Genomic DNA, 21,899 nt, shown 5'->3' on the forward strand with positions numbered 1-21,899 from the left:
TGAAGACCCCTCGCTCATTGCCTCTGTGCTTTTGTTAGTGCGACCCCCTGCTGCCCTTGCTTCCTTGTACCACTGAATGCTTTCCTTGAGCCCTTCCTTATTGCCTGTGGTACGTGTTGTTACAGGTTCAACTCAGTTGCCCTTTTAAAAATAGTCTTTTCTAATTAATCTAGTTCACGTTGACCTCTGAATTCCTAGAGGACCTTTTATACCATTTTAGAAATTAGTCATACGTTCTTTATTATAGTATTTCTCTGTGAATTCCCTATAGTAAGATTCATTTATTTTGATGTACATTGTATCAAATTCATCCCTATATGAATTTTGATAAATGCTTTGGGGTAACCATCACAATCAAGATACAGAACAATTTCATCACTCCCTAAATATTTATCTCATTATGACATTTTAAACAATTTCCTCTAGTGCACATTCTGTTTCTATATGTATGGTTTAGGCTTTTGAACCTAGCATCTGTTTTATGCTAGTTTGTCTCCCTTTGTGTGGCCTAACTTAGTAATCCTTTTTAACAGTTTCATTTATTTATTCATGAAAGACACAGAGAAAGAGAGGCAGGGACTTAGGCAGAGGGAGAAGCAGGCTTCCTGCAAGGAGCCTGATAGGGGACTCAATCACAGATCCTGGGATCACTCCCTGAGCCGAAGGCAGATGCTCAACTGCTGAGCCACCCAGGCGTCCCACTAACCTAATATTGAGCATGTAGTTAGTAGATGCTTAAGTGTTTGAATTGTATAAAACGAAGCATAAAAACATGGTAAACTTGAACAAAATATGAAGCTACTCATTTTAAGTTATTTAACTTCTCTTTGGTCTTTAATTTTACTTGAGTGAAAAATTTCAAATGGATATTATTCCTATATAATTTTCTAAAGTGATTGGGACCCTTGCAGAGCTAATAAAAATCGTTCTAAATTTATCTTTGGGGGGATAAAGGGCTAGTTTCTTTCTGTTTTTATCTTTTATTTATTTTAAAATATTTATTTATTCATGAGAGACACAGAGAGAGGCAGAGACATAGCAGAGGAAGAAGCAGACTCCTCACAGGGATCCTGATGTGGGACTCAATCCCTGAACTGGGATCACGCCCTGAGCCAAAAGCAGACGCTCAACCACTGAGCCACTCAGGCCTCCCTCTTTCTGTTTTTATTATCAAATGTGCTTAGGGTTTCCATTTTTTCCTTACCCTATTAGTTTACATTTTAATGTGAAACAAACTTTTCTATCTTTACCCTCCTTGAGTATTTTTGGCTGTTATGATGTTACTGATAATGTGTTTACAGTTTTCCTTTCTTTCTTAAACATATTTAAAATATTGAGCAATTCAATTAAAAATAAACTAGTTACAGAATGTAAAGTACAAAACCTTGCTGTTCTTTCAACTTTATTTTTTTCATGGGCCAATTTTGCTCTCTTTCCCGGGGCTGCTTTTATTGATTGTCTTTAAAATCAGAGGTCAACGCAAGTAAGATAATTTATACTTCATAAAGGTGGGGCTGATATGGACAAGCTAATGGTGCATGGTTTCCTTAATCTTCACTCTTGGGTATTTTGGACTATTGATCCTTTTTAGAAAGGACCAAATATGGTTAAGATTTGCATCCCATTCAGTAGAGTTTACTTCCTAATGAAGTGAATTGAATTTAACCATGTGTATCTTTTTTTCCCTTCCCCAACAGCTTCCATGCCTATGGCTGTTCTAAATTTGAGCCAAATATATCCATTTCAGAGAGGCTTTTTCTGTAAAGACAACAGCATCCAGTACCCGTACCATGACAGTACCGTCACATCCACTGTCCTCACCATAGTGGGGCTTGGTTTACCCATTTCCTCTGTAAGTAAATTAATAAGTAGGTAGTGATGGGTTTGTTGTGCTGGAGGATGGATGTAGTGATGACATTGGGGTGGGAGTAAATCTATAGTACTGTCTTCACCAGTGCTGATGTGGTGAATGACTGAGGAATATGCCCACTATTTTTTTTTTTAAGATTTTATTTATTTATGAGAGACACAGAGAGAGAGAGAGGGGGGCAGAGACATAGGCAGAGGGAGAAGTAGGCTCCATGCAGGGAGCTCGATGTGGGACTCGATCTGGGGACTCCAGAATCATACCCTGAGCCAAAGGCAGATGCTCAACCACTAAGCCACCCAGGCATCCCTATACTCACTGTTTTAATCTAGGGACAGAGTAATTGCAGTTAAAGGAGGAGTCACTCAAAACAATGTGATATCATCCTGAAGAACTATAGAATGATTATTTTACAGTAGAAAGGTTCATGTAAGTCATTGTACCAGTGCCTTTCTGTATGTTAAGAAACTTAGGCCCAGACACTTGATCAAGCCCAGTAAGCTGTTTTATGGCAGAGCTGACATGAAGATGATGCTTACTTTGTCATATTTAAAATGAAAATTGAAACCATAAGAAAGGAGATAGATTTATTCATTAAGATTGAGAAGACAACTCAGGAGAAAGAATTTAAATACATACGCAAAACAAAATCCTCAGAATATATCAAAACTTTTTTAAAAATATTTTATTTATTTATTCATGATAGAAAGAGAAAGAGAGGCAGAGACACGGGCAGAGGGAGAAGCAGGCTCCATGCAGGGAGCCCGATGTGGGACTCCATCCCAGGACTCCAAGATAACGCCCTGGGCCGAAGGCAGACACTAAACTGCTGAGCCACCCAGGAATCCCCAAACTTACTTTTTTTAAAGTTCTACTGACTTTCAGATAATTTATCAGTTTTTAGGATAATTTTGGTTTTCATTTTTTTAAGTAACTGGAAACTTTCCTTTTAGGTTAAGTTTCACAAATAGGGTGAAGATTGGTCCTTGAGATTTTGTGATTACTTTCTTTATCCTTGGCTGTGATTCTTGAATCTTAGCCTATCCTGTTTCTCTTGATGTGAGTTGGAAATAGAAGAGAAAGAGCAAAGATTTACCTTCTTGAGTGTCTTGGGAGTGCAGCAGGTGATGCTGTATATCTCCTTTGACCAGTTGTCTTTTGACAGTTGGCATCCTGAGCAAATGGACTTAAAAATTTTTGTATTAGCAGACTCAGCAGCCTATTCCTACAATAGGACAGCTAGCTTTTCTTTCTCTCTTTTGTCCTAAATAACGTAACTAGTTCTTTAGTTTTCCATTTCCTGTCTGTGTTCTTTTTTTCTTTTTGGCTAGTAGGTTTTTGTTTTGTGTTGTTTGCTTTTGAATGGTCTTTAGCCTTATATTGTGAAGGTAAAGGGGACTGGGTTTTTAATATATCAAGCTACAGTAAATATTTCCATATATTGTCTACACATTCTACTTTGGTGGTAACTAATTTTATAGCATTAAAAAGGGAGAAAAATCTGGGATTTAGTTTATGGAGATAATTACTTTTTCCCTAAAAAATAAATTCTATCATAACTTGTAACTCTTATTTTAGCCTTCAGGCTGATGAAACAATGTGCAGCAGAGCATATAGTACTACCATTTAGATGAAAATATGCTGTACTGTCTTACTGTACTTCTATAAAGTGCAAGATGTTTGTTGTAGCTATTATTTGGCGTGGCTATCTCCAGGTAAAGTATTTAAAAACTATTCCTGTATTTGAGGAGATGATTGCTTGAAGATCAGGAAGTTCCTTTTAGTTATTCGACTTGGTACATTTCATCTTTTTCTAAAAAAAGTTTAGTTATAAAAATAATAGATGCTCCTGTCTGACTCTAAGAAAATCTATTATAAAGGAAAAAGAAATCACCCTTAGTTTTACTGCCTGAAGACAGTTAATATTTTGATGTTACTTCCTTTAGTTGGACATTTATTTTACAACATTATGAACACATTGCAAATTCAGTTTTGTTCTTTTTTATTTACTAATTTTTGTAACTGATATTTTTGAGTTATTAACAAATGTCAAGCATTTCAGTTACAGCAATAAAACTAAATTAAAAAAATAGGAAAAGACTTGGATAGGAATACTTAAGTTCTGGGATACTAATTCTCATAATGTGCTACTGAGTGAAGTGATCTTGACAATGTTGTAATGCAAATTTATTTTATTACAATAAATAGTATATTTGGCCTGTTTCTGGGCCTTAAATGTGTTAATAGCTTGCGGATTATTGTGAGGGTGTTCTTGTACATTCCTACAATAAATTTATTTGTTTTTTAAATAATTTATATAATACCAGATATAGAAGACAATTTTATTTTCTGTAAGGTGATTTATGTTTGATGTAACTTAATACAAACACATACTTTGTAATTTGAATAGTAAGATTTTGGATGATAAAACATTTTTTTTAATTTTTATTTTTAAGAGAGAGAGCAGGAGAGGGGGGCAGAGGGAGAGGAAGATGGGGAGAGAGATTCTCAAGCAGGCGAGGAGCCCAAAGTAAGACTCAATCCCATGACCCTGAGTTCATGACCTGAGTTGAAATCAAGAGTCTGGATACCCAACCAACCTACCCAGGTGCCCCTAGATGATAAAATACTTTTAAGATTGTAACTTTTTACAATCTGAGGTCTGTAATCTTTTTTTAAAAAATGTGTTCATCAGCTAATCAAAAAGATGCAAGATTCAGAAAACTAGAGATTTCCATGTTTTTGGAATTAAGGCTTCTTTATGGGTTTTAAGGATCCACTTTTTATTTGACATCAATTTTTTCCCTTCCCTTTTGGCTTCATGTATCTTCTCCCTTCTTATTCAATGTACATTTATTTTTGTGAATTTTTACATTTCTAGAAAATGTAAGATTGTTAATTTGTATGCAGACTCTGAGAGTAATGATAACAACAATAAAGTAAGGATTAAATCAGAAGTCCCTATTTTGCAGTGAATAAGTATACATTTTCTAGAGTTTAAAATGGGAATAGTTTGGGAATAGAAAACTTATCTGTGTTTAATGGGTTATTTTACATTAACTTGAATAGTGACTGAATATTGGCTTTTTTTTAGGTCTTGATAGTGAGTGTGAGTACTTTGCTTTTTTTTTTTTTTTTTTTAGATCTTGATTGCTCTGTCTTACTACCTTATAGTGAAAATGCTTAGCCTAAAATAATGGTGAAAAGACTGTTTTCTGTGGCCAACTTCTGAAACTCCTAAATAGACATTGTATTATTCATAGTGACTTAAATTGCATCATGACAAACTATGGATATATTTGGATGTATGTGAAAAAGGCTTAAACTCTATATTATGTATACATACTCTTATTAAATTAGTGAGAAACAGATGAGTGCTCCAAAGTAAAATGAGCAAAGAGCATGAACAGAAAGTTGTCTGTAGAAGAAAAAAATTGTCAAAAGATATTTTTAAAAAGAGTTGATTTCTTAAGTTCATTTTGAAGCAACACTGAGAAAGTGGTTTGGCCTATTATATTGGCAAAGGGAAAAGCTTTCCCTAGCTTGTCAAGTATAGAAAATAAGTATATTCATATACAAAGCTGGTAGGAGTATAAATACATACTAAGAAAAATGTATCATTAAGACCTAGAAATTATACTTCAAATAGTTTACCCTAACAAAATAGTACCAGTTTTATGGAGGGAATTAGTTACAAGAATATTTATTACAGCATCATTTTTTATAGTAGAAAATTAGAAATAGGGCTTAGGGAACTGTTTATGATTTATCCCAGTGAGGAAATATTGTGATACCATCCATTTTATCATTTTTTTATATTTATTGACCTGGAAATATCTCTTTAAGATATTAAGTGGAAAGGGGAAGGAGAAGAGTAATAATGGTTCTCTCTAATTACTTGTATATAAGATTACTTTCATTTTATTTCTTGCATTTCCTCTTTTATTTCTTCTCATGAACACACACTGTTTTGCACATTTTAATACCCACTAGAAATTATCTCATTGTCATTTTGATAAACATGAAGCTTAACGGTCTGAACTGTATACCCATTTTCACATAGTTGTTCCAGAAGCTTAACTGTTCTGTGTGAGGTTAGTTTTGTCTGTTTCCAAATAAGTTCAAAAAGAAAAAGATGTAAATAATGACATTTTCAAGATGCACAATAAATCAAAATAAAAACTCCATACCTCGTTCATGCTGGGTTGTCTGTGGACTTGAGTGGACCTACTGATAAATCTTATCTTTCTCCTTAGAGACAGAAATTTTGTCTTGCATGTAGCAGTATACCATAATTCATTTCTGATGCTAACCACCCAGAATGGATGTCAGATTCCACTAGTTTAAGCTCATGATTTCCAAACTGCCCTCACTTTAGTTGTCAACCATTAAGTTTGAAGTTCTCCAGGTCACCCAAAGTTCATACCAACTGGCTACAAACCCAGGGGATTTCCATGACTGCCTACCCCTACAAGACTGCCTTCACTTAAGATGGCAGCCACAAGTTTGGGGGTTCCCAGGCAACCTGTAATTCTGATCAACCTACTACAAATTTGGAGGTTCCCATGACTCTCAGGTTAATAATTCACTAGAATGACTCAGAACTCAGGAAAGTGCTTTATTTTTTGATTACAGTTTTGTTTTAAAAGTAGGCTCCATGCCCAGTATGGAGCCCAAAGTAGGGCTTGAACTCATGACCCTGAGATTGAGACCTAAGCTAAGTTCAATAGTCAGACACTAAACCAACTGAGCCACCTAGGCACCCCTATTACAGTTTTTTATAAAGGATCCATATCAGTACCAGCCAAGTGAGGATATACTTAAAGCGAAACGTGGGAGTTGGGAGGATCACGAATGCAGAACTTCTGGGCCCTCTCCCAGTGGAATCGAGGCTTGTCACCCTCCCAGCACTCTGATGAATTCACCAGGCTTCAGGTATCTAGTGTTTTTACTAGGGTTTTATTTATTTGATTCGTATTTGAGTAAGTGTGATTGATCCATTGGCCAGATTCTGATTGAGCCTCAATCTTCAGTCCCCTGGGGCTCCAAGTCCCACCCCTCTGAATACATTGCTGATCTTTGTGATGATCAGACCCATCCTGAGTCATCTTATCAGCATAAACACAGGTGTGATTTAACAGGTTTATGAATAACAAAGATACTCCTGTTACTTGGGAAATCCTAAGAATTTAGTCTCTTCATAGGAGCTGTAAACAAAGACCAGTGAGATTCTTTGTTATAGACACACCTTTGTATCTTTAACTCTATGGACTTGGTGCCTTGAACACAATTCAGCACTCAGAATACTCTATATTGAGTAATTTTAAGAAGAGGTTTTAGGTTTTCCCCTTCTTTCAGTCTATCCGCCAAAGTTTACTGAGGAATTGGATATTTTCTCCCTTAGTAGGTTTCTGTTATTAAAGAAAACATGATACTGACGCTTGTTAAAATTGTGAGAAAGACTTTATTCAAGATTATTGCAATAGGAGCAAGAGATGGAGCTCAGCTCTGAATATGGCAGGGACAAGTGGGGATTTATAGCCCAGAGCAGTGTGTGGAGGTCAGGAGATAGAAAATTACTAAGAGAAAACATCGAAGGTAGCAGGATTCTTACTCAAGGTATACCAGGACTTTAGACACCAAAAGTTGGGAATAAGGAACTTGACCAGGTATCACATGTGAAGGTATTAGCAACTGGGGAATTCTTGCTAAGGCTGAGCTATGGAGGCTCAGCAAGGACGGAGAAACACAGAAGGCCAAGGCTGAACCCTTCTTGAGAACAGGGCTTAGAGGAGCCTAACTAAAATTTGGTCAAGGAGAGAGTCTTAGTCACAATCTACTGTTGTTAATGATGAATTTCATCAAAGTATGTATTGTATATTATTATTAGCTCGTGATAGAAGAACATTTATATAAACCTATCTTAATGTGCAAAAAACCTTCAAGTTTATTCAAAATTTTGTGTCATTTGAATTCATGTTATATTTCCTTTGTTAGAAGTATTTGTTTATTAGAATTCCCTTATCCTAAGATGTGGATTATTCTAGTTTTTGGTTGGGGATTTTAGTGAAGTCATTCTAGGGGATGATTATAAAAAAACACAGAAATGTCAATAATTTCTAAGCCAAAATTTAAAATAATGTACTTTGGATTATCCTTTTGATGGTTGTATGGGTGAACATAACAACAAAAAAATGCTTGGCTTTTGTATAGCATTCAGCACAAGTATTTTTCTAGCATTGATTATTCCTAAGATTTTTGCTACAACTATTATTAGTGGAATATGTTAAGTAGATAAAAATTTTAAGGGATAAAATACAACTTAGAAGTATTTTTCTATGCTTTTGGTAACGTAATTGTTTTCAATTTAATTTTTTTTCTATCAATTTTTTTAAGTTGCCTTTACTCCCTTTATTAATGGCTGAGGAAAAAGACAATATAGGATAACTTTTTTGGGTTGAATTGTTACAGAATACTGCATCTCCAGAATTTGAGATTTGATAATGTTTGAGGATGAGGGAAATCATTTACTGTAGGTATATGGATTTTCTGAAGTTCTTTGTTTCTGACACACAGTTTGAAAAATCCTGTTTCTTTAGGGTGACCTAAAGAAGACAAATGAAGCCCAATGTTTTTTTGAATAGCTACTTAGATGATAATTAGACATTTTTAGTCATGAAGAAGAAAGAATGGATGGGTTAATATATTTTTATAAGCTGTAAGGTAATACATAAGTATTGTTTATGGTTAGAGTGTCCAGAAGCACCTTCCACTGTAGGATGCTATTGGTGTTTGCTGTTTTTTATGTCATGGTACGTCTCTCTTGACACCCTTTCTTGTACTAATCCAAGAAACTGGTATCAAAACAGTGTATTGCTTCACTTGCCATGTTAACATAGGTGTTGTGGCTGCCTTTTTCCATTTTCACCCCAACAGGCACAAGGCAGTAAGGTTTACTAGAGTAGGCATGATCTCTCTTGCTCCATTGTGTCCATACTGCTGAACACCATACTTGTCATGTCATAGGTGTTTAAAAATATATTTCAGGGGCAGCCCAGGTGGCTCAGCGGTTTGGCACCGCCTTCAGCCCAGGGCCTGATCCTGGAGACCCAGGATCGAGTCCCACGTCAGGCTCCCTGCATGGAGCCTGCTTCTCCCTCTGCCTCTGTCTGTCTCTCTCTCTGTCTTTCATGAATAAATAAAATCTTTAAAAGTAAACATAAAAAATAAAAATAAATTTCAAAGGGTGCCTGGGTGGCTCAGTCAGTTAAGCATCTGACTCTTAATTTTGGCTCAGGTCATGATCTCAGGGTCCTGGGATCGAGCCCTGCATCAGGCTCCCTGCTCATCAGGGAGTCTGTTTGTCTTCCTTTCCAAACTCGGCGCTTCCCCCACTCACATGCACACTCTTTCTCTAAAATAAGTAAGTAAATCTTTAAAAATATATTAGGTAGAAAAAAATTAATGAAAAATTGCTACATGTGAAATGGGGTAAGATTATTGCTTAAGTTTAATAATATAACTAGGACCATGAAAATAAACCTTAACTTTTTGTAAATACATTGTATATCCAAGTCATCTTTATACAGGCGCTGGGGGGGGGGCAGTTGATGGGTGTTCTATATGTTGGCAAATCAAACTCCAATAAAAAATATACAAAAAAAAAGGCAAAAAAATATGAGATCCCTCATTAAAACAGCTTTTCAGGAAAAAATGGGACACTTATATTGAATATATATATCCTAATTACAGATATCTTAAAATATGGGGGAAATGTCTGAGTTAAAGAAATATAGTATTATGGAGGTGGATTTCTTAGGTTGGAAAAAAGTTTCACTGTTTACTTATTTCCATATGGAGTTGTTTCTTGTCAGTGTTGTTATGGAAAGTACTGATTCAATTAGTTCTGAGCAATTTTTCCAGCACTTTTTCTGTATATGAAGTAATACCAGATGCATCCCTAAGTAATTTGCCATGATCATGGATATTTTCTTAAGATTGCTTTTCATGTTATGTTTGGAAGATGTAATATGTAGATTCAGTATGTTAATGATAATACATCCATTTTATGGAACTCTTGAAAATATTCTGATAAATTTTAATTTTTATTGGATGTACTGAAAGAAAAGTTACATAAATATTGAGTATATGCTGCCAGTAATGAAAACTGAAGCTCTCTTTGTGTCTCAGTAGCCAAGCTTACTGAATTTCACTGCTGTTTTCTTAAGTGCTGTGGCTTCTTGAAGGACTCATTGGGAAAAATATCGTCTCATAAAATTTTCTCTCTTTTTTTTAAAGATTTTATTTCTGAGAGACAGAGAGAGAGAGAGAGAGGCAGAGACACAGGCAGAGGGAGAAGGAGGCTCCCCACAAGGAGCCCGATGCAGGACTCCAGTCCTGGATTCTGGGATCAGGATCTGAGCTGAAGGTAGCCGCTCAACTGCTGAGCCATCCAGGTGTCCCTTCATAAAATTTTCTTAAAAATAGTTTCAGGGCTGGGGTGCCTAAGTGGCTTAGTTGGTTGAGCGTCTGACTCTGGTTTCAGCTCAGGTCATGATCTCAGGGTCCTGAGTTGGGTTCATTGGGTTCCATGCTTGGAGGAAAGTCTGCTTGAGATGCACTCCCCCCCCCCGGCTCATATGTGCATGCTCTTTCTCGCTCTAAAATTAAGTATATCTTTAAAAAAATTGTTTCAAGGGTTTTTTTTTAAATTTTTATTTATTTATGATAGAGAGAGAGAGAGAGAGAGAGAGAGGAAGAGACACAGGCAGAGGGAGAAGCAGGCTCCATGTACCGGGAGCCCAACGTGGGATTCGATCCCGGGTCTCCAGAATTGCGCCCTGGGCCAAAGGCAGGCGCCAAACCGCTGCACCACGCAGGGATCCCGCATTTCAAGGGTTGTTATGGAATGCCTTTGCTAAGGTTAAGGGATGAAGAGCTTTTGCTTCACACACTGAGCACAACTCTACAAAACTAATAGACATTCTCTTCTAACTTTTCTATTGCATGTGTCTTGACAAATCTGCAGGGTTTAAAAGGGTTGAACATTATTTCTAGATGCGACCTCTGATTTTTGAGAAGTTCTAAAATCTCTCTCTCTTTCTCTTTCTTTCTGTCTTTCAAAAGATTTTATTTATTTGACAGAGAGAACCAGAGAGTACAAGTGAGGGGAGCAGCAGAGGGAATGGAAGCTGACTCTATGCTGAGCAGGGAGCCTGATGCAGACTCTATGCTGAGCAGGGAGCCTGATGCGGGACTGAAGGCAGACACCTAACTGGATGAGCCACCCAAGCACCCAATTATGAGCCTTTTAAAGAAAGCTTATTTAAAATTATTTAAATCCTTGGTCATGTTATATGGTTACTTTAAACAAATATTTAGAATCCTAAATTTAGTTTCTGTTGAGAAACAGGACCTATGTTTAAAAATGTAAGCGTAAAACTGCTTATGTGAAACTAACTCATATGTGATTGGAATGCAGAATTGGTGATGTAAGCCATAAAAAATAAACATGTCCAATGCAGCACAGGGATTTTGAATACTACCTTATTCAGTAATTGTGAAGTGTGAGCAAAAATAGTGTCTGTAAAGAAGTCACTCATGAAACATTTTGGTGTTTCCCTATAGCTATAAATAGCTTATGTCCTGTATCTGGCTTTTGGAAGATCACTTAATATTCTATTGTAGCCAAATTCCTGTGGGCTCCTTTAAATAAGAATTAAAAAAACTCTTCACCATTTTTAACAATTATTTATAAGCTTTTATATTTGGAATGAGAATAAGAGAGGGTCTTAAAAATGGCAGTTCACTGCTTTATCATGAACTTGTGTTTCTAACATGACAAGAAGTGGAATTCTGTATTACTTTTTAAATATTTTATTTTTTTGACAGAGATTTAATTTATTTGACAGAAAGAGTGAGTGCATAAGCAGGGGGGAGGAGCAGAGTGAGAGGGAGAAGCAGACTCTTGGCTGAGCAGGGAGCCTCACTCGGGGCTCAGTCCCAGGATTCTGGGATCATGATTTGAGCCAAAGGCAGATGCTTAACCAACTGAGCCACCCAGGAGCCCGAGAATATAATTCTGTATTACTTGTAGAAAGAAAACTTTTTTTGTATTTTTACCCGTTTTTAGACTGTGAACAGTCAACAGCAGTTCAGAGCATAATATCAGTGCAACCACCTTTCAGAAGGCAGGTCCCAGTTTCTACTTGACTAGTTGCTATTCACCAGAATACTAGCAGCAGGGAGTCATCTTTTTAATTAAATGACTTTCCAACAGGTGGTGTTGGCCTGGCTCTCTTGGCTTAGATGCTGGGGTGGGGGGTGGAGATCTAATTTGTGATGTATCTAGGGAAATTGTAAGCAGAGGTCTCTGGCAAAGCAGTAGAAGTGGGGTGAATGGGCTAGTGAGTCAATGAGTTTCTAAGTAGAAAACCTGGGAGTTTTGAAGCACAGTGTGCCAGTTACGTGTTTAGTTAAATATGTATGTGTGTTCAATCAGATCGATTCTTATACCTGAGTGTTAATCTTCTGATAGACCTAAAAGCATTCTTCTAGGAGTTCTCAAGATTTGAAAGAAAAGAATGAGCTTTCTGTCAGATTAATTTCTCTCTGACTTGTTTAATTTGTGCTGTAAATTATCTGTTTCCAGGGTGGAGAGTGATTTTATTTCCTGTGTCCCTATAAGAAAAAAATTGGGCAAGGAGATGAAAAGAGTAGCTGGAAAGGCACCCATTTTGTTTACTATAGAGTTTTACTTTCTCTCCTTGAAATTATTGTAATCTGGATGCCTGTTGTTTGGTTTAGAACTTTTTCATATATGGTACGTGGAAGCCTGTCTTCTATCCTATGACTGTTTCCTGTTTATGAATTACTACTAGGTTACAGATTCTTTATCTTCTCATAGCAGCTCTCTGAGCTTTGTAGGTATTTTTCCTTTATAGCTACCAAGGGCGTAGTTGGGATTTTAACCTCAAGTCTGCTTTACTCTTTTATTCACATACTTTTTGACAGCACTTCATTGTCTTCAGTGTGGAGTAGGTCTAAGTCCTGTAAAGTCGTCTTTTTTTTTTTTTTTAATCAGTTGGAAGTTATGAATGTGAGTCAAGGTAGTGAAGAGTGGATTAGGGAAGAGTGGCAGAAAGCTTGGGTTAGTGTGATAGCAAGCGACCAAAGCTTAAAGTGGAGCTTGTCTGCCTAGGTTGACTTTACTGGAGGAGTTTCTGACCTGACCTATACTCTTTAAGAGTGAAAATTTTATTTTGGATATGTTTCTTTGTCCCACTCTTGAAATTCAGTGTGACTTTATACAAGCACTTAATCTCTTCATATGTATTTCTCTAACTGAAAAAGGATGCTTTTCTGTTAATCAGAAAGCCATGAGAAGAGGATGGGTTTCACTTATACAAACATCACACCTATATCAAAGTCTGTTCTTGTTTTTAAAAATAGAGTTCACTGATTTTGCTTCCTGTGTAGTAAACTACTTTGTTGTATTTTGGGGAAAGGCAGTGCCAATTTTTCACCTTTTTAGTGGAAGTAAAATGCTTTGCATGTATTTTTTCCCCCCTAATCTTTTCTTCTTGTCTAATTTTACTTCTCGTTTAGAGCTTTCATAGGCTTTTCTGTAGACCTTACAGCAACTCTGGAAGAATGTCTGGTAGTTTATTGTACTTGAGATAGTTCAGTAGCCTCCTTGGGAATCTTTCAAGAATAAGCTGGTCCTCTGCCTTCCCAAATTAGTAAGAAAGTCTCAGTTCCCTTTCCTACTTCAAAGATCTGGTTCGGGATCCCTGGGTGGCGCAGCGGTTTGGTGCTTGCCTTTGGCCCAGGGCGTGATTCTGGAGACCCGGGATCGAATCCCACATCAGGCTCCCGGTGCATGGAACCTGCTTCTCCCTCTGCCTGTGTCTCTGCCTCTCTCTCTCTCACTGTGTGACTATCATAAATTAAAAAAAAAAAAAAATTTTTTTTTCAAAGATCTGGTTCATTGGCTGTCTCAGCCATTAAACTTACATGATCATGTCCTAGTTGATGCCATTTCTAATAACTTAAGCCCTTCCATAATCTGAGTTTCAAGCATTCTGCTTTCTAATCATTACCTTCATGGAAACAATTCCTCTCAGTCACCAGCAGTTCCCAAGTTGTTTAGTCTAGTGGTCCTCTAGTGGTCTTCATGTTATTTGATCTATTAGCAGCATTCAAAAAACACTTAAAAAGTGCTTGATTTTGAAATAATTTTAGACTCTCATACAAGTTGCAGAAATAGTAGAGAGTGTTCCCTCCTCCCTTGACTCAGCTTCCTCCAGTGATAACATTTTACATAGCTACAGTGGAAGTCTCAGTACTATAACTGAAATATAGGTCTTACTCAGATTTCACCGGTTTTTACATGTAGTTTGTCTATGTGCGTGTTTACGTTTGTGTGTGAAATTCTATGAAATTTATCACATGTAGAGATTTGTGTAACTGTTCACAACTGTTGATCACCCTACAGAAACTCCCTTAGACTCTTTCTAGTCATACCTCTCCCCAGTCCCTAACACCTGACAAATTTTGTCATTTATGTTATATAAATGGATTCATACAGTATATATTTGAAATTGATTTTCTGAAATTGACCTTTTTTTTACTCACAACTGAGCATATCGATAATTCATTTTTTATGTTGAATAATATACGGATGTATTGTAGTTTATTTTTCTGTTTGAGGGAAATCGTGGTTCTTTCCAGTTTTTGACTATTACAAGAAAAGCTCTATGAGGTTCATTTTTTTGTATGTGTGTACGGATGACTAATTGTTCTAACATCATTTGCCAAAGAGATTGCTCTTTCTCCATTGGATTGCTTTTGTATCTTTGATTTAAAAAGAAAAAAAAAGGGATCCCTGGGTGGCGCAGCGGTTTAGCGCTTGCCTTTGGCCCAGGGTGCGATCCTGGAGACCCTGGATCGAGTCCCACGTTGGGCTCACGGTGCATGGAGCCTGCTTCTCCCTCTGCCTATGTCTCTGCCTCTCTCCCTCTCTCTCTCTGTGTGACTATCATAAATAAATAAAAATTAAAAAAAAATAAAAATAAAAAAAAAGGCTATATTTGTAAGGATGAACATAAGTTTTCATTTTTCTAGGGTAGATAACCCAGTACTGGAATTGCTGTCTTTTGGTAAATGTATGTTTAAGTTTTGAAGAAACTGCTAAATTGTTTTCTGGAGTGACTATACCATTTTTCATTCTCACCAGAAATGATTAAGAGATCCACTTGTGCATCTTCACCAACACTAATGTATTTTTCAATTTATTTATTTACCTTTTGAGATTTTATTTACTTATTCATGAGAGGCAGAGAGAGACAAAGACATGGGCAGAGGGAGAAGCAGGCTCCATGCAGGGAGCCCGACAGGGGACCCGATCCCCGGTCTCCAGGATCTTGCCCTGGGCCAAAGGCGGTGCTAAACTGCTGAGCCACCCAGGCTGCCCTTATTTTATTTTATTTTTTTTAAAGATTTTATGGGCAGCCCTGGTGGCTCAGTGGGTTAGTGCCGCCTTCAGTCCAGGGTGTGACCTTGGAGACCTGGGCCCGAGTTCCATATCGGGCTCCCTGCATGGAGCCTGCTCCTCCCTCTGCCTGTGTCTCTGTCTCTGTCTCTCTCTCTCTCTCTGTTGTCTCTCATGAATAAATAAATAAAATCTTAAAAAAAATTATTTATTTATTCATGAGAAACAACAGAGAGAGCAAGAGGGGCAGAGACACAGGCAGAGGGAGAAGCACGTTCCATGCAGGGAGCCTGATGTAGGACTTGATTCTGGGACTCTGGGATCATGCCCTGAGCCAAAGGCAAACACTCAACTGCTGAGCCACCCAGGCATCCCTGTATTTTTCATTTTAGCCATTCCAACAGATAAGTAGTGATGTATCTCTAGTTAGGACTTTAATTTGCTTTTCTCTAATGGCTATTGATGTTGAACATCTTTTCATGTGGTTGCTGAATACCTGTGAATTCTCTTTGGTGAAGTATATGTTCAAGTTTTTGCTTATTTTCTGGTGAGATTTCAATTTATTTAATATATAATATATATTTATATATATTTATATTTATTTATGTATTTTTCCCATGGAGTTTAGAGAGACCTTCATTTATTCTGGCTACATGGTCTTGTTGAATGTGTGATTTGCATGTATTTTTTTTCCCTGTGGGTGTCTTGCCTTTTCATTCTGTTAAATGTCTTTTGAGAGTAGACATTTTTAATTTTGAAGAATCAAATTTATTGATAATTTTTTTTTGTTATAAAGATTATTTGAGAGAGAGAGAATGAGCAAGGGGAGAGGGAGAAGGAGAGAAGCAGACTCCCTGCTGAGTGGGGAACCTGACTTGAGGTTCAGTCCCATTACCCTGAGATCATGACCTGAGCTGAAATTAAGAGTTGGATGCTTAGGTGACTGAGGCACCCAGGCGCCCTAATATTTTTTCTTTTATAGACTGTGTTTTTTGGTGTTGTCTAAGAACTCTACCTATTAAAAGTAGCCCTATTAAAAGACTTCTAAGAATTTGTCTTCTAAAACTTTTATAGTTTTCTGTATTGTTATATCTCTGTGAACCACTTTGTGTTAAGTTTTTTTTATGAAGTATGAGGTAAAGTTGAGGTTCATTTTTTGGTATGTGTGTATGTATGACCAATTGTTCCAACATCGTTGGCCGAAAAGACTCTCCTTTCTCCACTGAATTGCTTTTGTGCCTTTTTGAAAAAGCAATTAGTAGGCTGTATTTGTGTGGGTATATTTCTGGACTTTGTTCTTCTTTCATCAATACCTATGTCTTTGCTTCCTTGTATATCACATGTCTTTTTTTTTTTTTTTTTTTTTAAGCAGTAGAGTAACAGTCAACTTTTGTTGGATATTAATTGTGAATTAGGCAATGGAAGGATTCAAGGGTGCCAGGCAAAAGTCATGGTCAGGAATGCCAAACATGCTTCCACACTGGGCCCTCTTCCGTGGTACTTGTGTAGCCGTTCATGTTTGAGTTCCTTATAAGAAGGACAGTAGTTGAAAAGCACGTAAGCAGCCAGCACCACAGAAATCCCAAGGACGCCCCCTTTCTTCACATTGATATACTTGTTGTAATATCAGTAGTAACCTTTTTTTTTTTTTTAAGATTTTATTTATTCATGAGAGAGAGAGGGGTGGGGGCGGGGGGCAGAGACACAGGCACACAGGCAGAGGGAGAAGCAGGCTCCATGCAGGGAGCTTGATATGGGACTTGATCCCAGGTCCAGGATCTCACCCCAGGCTGAAGGCAGCGCTAAACCGCTGAGCCACCGGGGATGCCCAGTAACCTCTTTCTGAAATGCTCCAGCAATGCCCTTAGGGATGAAATCCCGCATCAGTATCCAACCTGGCAGCTCTCCTAGTTTCACCTCCATGATCTTCTTCTCCTTTACTGGTACGGATGAGGATGATGCCATCTTGGAGTCCTGGGTGTCCACTCTCTATCACGTCTTAATTATTGTGGCTTTATATTGGTTGGTAAAAATATGTATTGAAGTTAAAAATCAAGTGGAGAAAACAATAATGTAGCTCAAAATTTCATGAAATGTAACTCCTCCAACTTAATTTTTTTTAGAATTATTTAGCTGTTTGCTTCCCCTGTCTTTCCATATAAATTTTATTTTATTTTTAAGTAGGGGCTCAAACTCATGACTGAGATCAAGACCTGAGCTCCAGATAAATTTTATAATCAGCATATCTACAAAAAAATATATGGCAGGTATTTTTATAAGAATTACATTAAAGCTATAGATCGATGTGGGGGAGAATTGACACAATTACCTTGTTAAAATCTTTCAGTCCCTGAAGATAACGTCTTTACATTTATTTAAGAAAAACACCATTTCATCAATGTTTTATAGTTTTCAGTGTACAGATCCTATATATGTACTTAGATTTATACGTAAGTATTTAAATTTTTTGAACTTTTTCTAATGGTATTGTGCCTTTAATTCTGGTTTCCAGTTGTTTGATACATTGCTATGATATAGACATACGATTGACCTTATATCCTGTGGCTTTGCTATACATCTAGTTCTAGGAGTTTGGGGATAGATTTTTTAAGATTTCCTATACTCCCCTAATTTTAATTTTTCCTTACTGACTGCTTTTTCTCATTCTCTTTGCAAGTTCCTTCTCTTCTGACTTTTTAAATTTTGGAGGTTCTTGGGTCCTCTTTTCTATCTATACTCATTTCTTGGTGATCTCATCCACTTTCCACCACCTCTGTCCGACATCTTCAACTTGGACTTCTTCTTCTGTGGATTTTATGTCCAGCTGCCTACTTGATATCTCATCTAATGGGCTCCTCAAACTTGATGCATCAAAGTATGAACTCTTAGGTTTGTCCATTGCCCACTCTAATATTTTGTCTCAAATCTTCCCTCTCTCAGTTAATTTAACTGAGACAGTTTATTTTTGTTTTTATTTTTTAAAAGGTTTTTATTTTAAGTAGGCTCTACACCTAACATGAGGATCAAACTCACAACTCTTAGATCACCAGTTGCATGCTCTATTGACAGAGCTTAGATAGTCAACTTCCCTCAGTTAATTTAACTTTAATCTTATGGTCTCTCAAATGGAAAACGTTGGGTCATTCTTCATTCCTCTTTTCCCACACTAATATCCAATCCATCCATCAACAAATACTGTTGACTCTACTTTGAAGGTGAATCTACAACTTGACCACCATAAGATCTGTGCTGTATCTTTGGTTCTTCCTCACCTCAAACCTAGTGCCTGGTACAGAGTAATAGGAACCTACTTAATTGTTAAATTGAATGATTGCTTCCTTGTTAAAAAATGGTACTCAAGATTTTGAGATCTTACTTTCTCTAGTTGAATTATAATATCCCTTAACATTGATGGAAATAACAGTTATTTTTATATCTTCCTTAAGTTTCCTGAATTAATCAGACTTCTATTACAGATGGAGTTCTTTAATGTTTTGGTTTATACACTGAATTGTGTTCAAACACTTTTCAGAGTTCTGTCTTTAAGATTTAGTTGATAGAGTTTCAAATAGAATATTCTAGTTTCAGTTAATTTTAGCTATAATTTACTATTCTGGTTGAGAAAATGATTTTTCATTTAAAAAACCCTGCTGCTAGTAAATTTTAATAATGAAATATACTCATATCAGCACTCTATATAACTTGGAAGTATGTTATATATAACGTGACTGCTCTGAATTGTTTATAGCAAAAGAAATGCATTCAGTGCTTTAAGTAATAAAACTGATCTTAGTTCCTTTTTCTTGAGTCTTGTTTTTTGATGTAGTTCAGTAATTATTTTTGTTTCTGGCTCATTCCCTCTGTTCCCTGAACTTTATTTTATCATGTACTCGCATGTACCTGAGTGCACTTTATTTAATGCATGAATGGGGCAGAGTAACTTCACAGGTTTTCTTGAATAGTCACCACACTTTCTGCTCTTTAAATATAAGCAGAAGGAAAATAAGGCGTTGACATATTCTTTTTACTATCTTGTTAAGTATGATTATATCTTAGGTCTTTACCAGCATCTTTGACAACTCATATTTTCAAAATTGACTCTTTCCTACTTGAAATTTTCCCCATTGGTGAGTAAACAAAGGTAGGTTTTCAAATGACATGATAAGGTAGACTAAGTAAACACACACTTCCCTTACCTGTTTAGCCTAGGGCCATAGTAACGTATCAAAAATAATAATAAACCTATTATTTTAGAGTTTAGTCTATATCTTTAGGTTCTTTATTGTTCTAGTCTCCATCTACATCCTTTCCTTCCGGGATCCCTGGGTGGCGCAGCGGTTTGGCGCCTGCCTTTGGCCCAGGGCGTGATCCTGGAGGCCCGGGGTTTGAGTCCCACATCGGGCTCCCGGTGCGTGGAGCCTGCTTCTCCCTCTGCCTGTGTCTCTGCCTCTCTCTCTCTCTCTCTCTCTCTCTCTGTGACTATCATAAATAAATAGAGAAAAAATAAAAAAAAATACATCCTTTCCTTCCTGTTGAGGCATTAGGAGAAGAATATGATCTCTGAGGTATTTCACAAATGGACATCATCCTCTCTGTTGGGTGGTGTCTTTTATCTGCCGGTGGAGTCTTTTGCTTTCAAGGCTAGTGACATGTGGTCCCTGACCTCAAGGTGCCTGAGAGCTTTGTGTCAGGATTTCTCAGGTGGATGCCTACTGCTCTTAGCCCTGGGGCAGTGTTGTGTCCCTTAAGGATTTGCTGCTTTGGACTCAGGAGTTGCAGGCCTCTCTTCTCTGAGTATCAGATCGTTTTATATCCCCATAATAGAATACCATTCAGAAGCAAAACAGAATGAGATATTAGTCTATGCTACATGGATGAACCTTAAAACATTATTTTGTTGAAGTGTTTGTATAGTTTTCACTATTAGAAGAGTTCCCTTCACGTGTTAAAACAAAAAGTTCTTGCCCACGGTTTCTCAGTTCTACTAGGCACCCCACTGCTAATCTTTCCAACTAACACCTTTGTTTATATCATGTTTTTAAGATGCTGAATATTTGTGTGGAAGAAGTTAAGGATATTGTGTGACCATGTTTTTTTTTTTTTTTAAGATTTTATTTCATTTTAAAGAGAGAGAAAGAGCACTCGTACACATTATTTGCAGGAGGAGCAGAGGGAGAGAGAGAATCCAAGTCAGACTTCCTCCTAACAGGGAGCTCAACATGGGGCTTTATCGCATGACCCTGACTCAAGTTGAAATCAAGATTTGGAGGATTAACTGACTGAGCCCCCCAGGCACTCTGACCATGTCCTTATGTTATCATTTCCTATCTCTGGTAAAGGATGGAGAAGTGCTCTTGTGGTATTTAGCTGGTGGAAGTGGTGACACTCTCTTTTAAACTATGATAAGTATTCACTGGTAGAAAGTAGAAGGCTATATTTATATGTGGGAGTAAGTATCAGTTTACCATACAAAAAATCTGATTCCTTTTTTTTTTTTTTAAAGATTTTATTCATTTATTTATGAGAGGCACAGAGAAAGAGGCAGAGGAAGAAGCAGGCTCCCAGTGGGGAGCCCGATGCAGGACTTGATCCCGGGACCCTGGGATCACACCCTGAGCCAAAGGCAGACACTCAACCACAGTGCCACCCAAGTGTCCCACAAAATCTGATTCTTTTTTTTTTTTTTTTTTTTTATTTATGATAGTCACACAGAGAGAGAGAGAGGCAGAGACACAGGCAGAGGGAGAAGCAGGCTCCATGCACCGGGAGCCCGACGTGGGATTCGATCCCGGGTCTCCAGGATCGCGCCCTGGGCCAAAGGCAGGCGCCAAACCGCTGCGCCACCCAGGGATCCCAAAATCTGATTCTTATATGGATGAATATGACTAGCCACATGGGCGTATTAAAAAGCAAAATGTAGGAATGTAAAGTGATACTTTGGAAGACTTTGGAAAATAGCTTAGCAAGTTCTTGAAAAGTTAAACATAAACTTGCCACATAAACATATACCATATGACTCAGCCATTTTGCTCTTAGGTGTCTACTCATTAAGGAGGACAATTAGTCCTACTAGGCAAAAACTGAAACAACCCAATTATATCTATACTGGTGAATGGATAAATTAGATGTAGATATATGCAGTAGGATATTATTTAACAATAAAAAAGGAACAAAGTGCATGCTACAATGTGGATGAACCTCAAAAACATTATGCTAAGTGATAAAAGGACTTAAGAAATACCACATATTGAATGATTTCATTCATTTGAAATGCTCAGAAAAGGCAAAGCTATGTAGAAACAGAAAACAGATGAGTAAGGTTGCCTGGGGTTGGCCATGGGAGCAAGGGTTGAATACAAATGGGCTTGTGAGAAATGTTTGGATAATCAAAAAGTTCTAAAACTGGATGGTGGTGATGGTTATACAACTTTGTAAATTAGCCCAGATCACTGAATTATATACTTAGAGTGGATGAATTTTATGGTATGTAAACTATATACTTAAAAGTAAATAGTTTTTTTTTTTCAAAAAGGGAATGAA

At 37.2% G+C, this 21,899-nt stretch overlaps 1 protein-coding gene and 1 pseudogene across 2 annotated transcripts in view; one reads left to right on the forward strand and one right to left on the reverse strand.

Moving 5' to 3' along the window:
* Positions 1–21,899, forward strand: part of PLPP1 (phospholipid phosphatase 1) — a 92,357-nt gene that overhangs the window by 32,117 nt on the left and 38,341 nt on the right. The window contains exon 2 of one of the 2 annotated variants that reach the window (XM_055332131.1): positions 1,698–1,852. The exons of the other annotated variant lie outside the window; for it this stretch is intronic. Within the exon in view, the coding sequence (XP_055188106.1) occupies positions 1,698–1,852 (155 nt within the window). The remainder of the gene's footprint in view (positions 1–1,697; positions 1,853–21,899) is intronic. 2 annotated transcript variants of the gene reach the window in all.
* On the reverse strand, positions 16,788–17,510 carry LOC129513549 (ATP synthase subunit f, mitochondrial-like; annotated as a pseudogene).

This window comes from Nyctereutes procyonoides, unplaced genomic scaffold, assembly GCF_905146905.1.
Source record: "Nyctereutes procyonoides isolate TBG_1078 unplaced genomic scaffold, NYPRO_anot_genome, whole genome shotgun sequence".
Classification (NCBI taxonomy): Eukaryota; Metazoa; Chordata; class Mammalia; order Carnivora; family Canidae; genus Nyctereutes; species Nyctereutes procyonoides.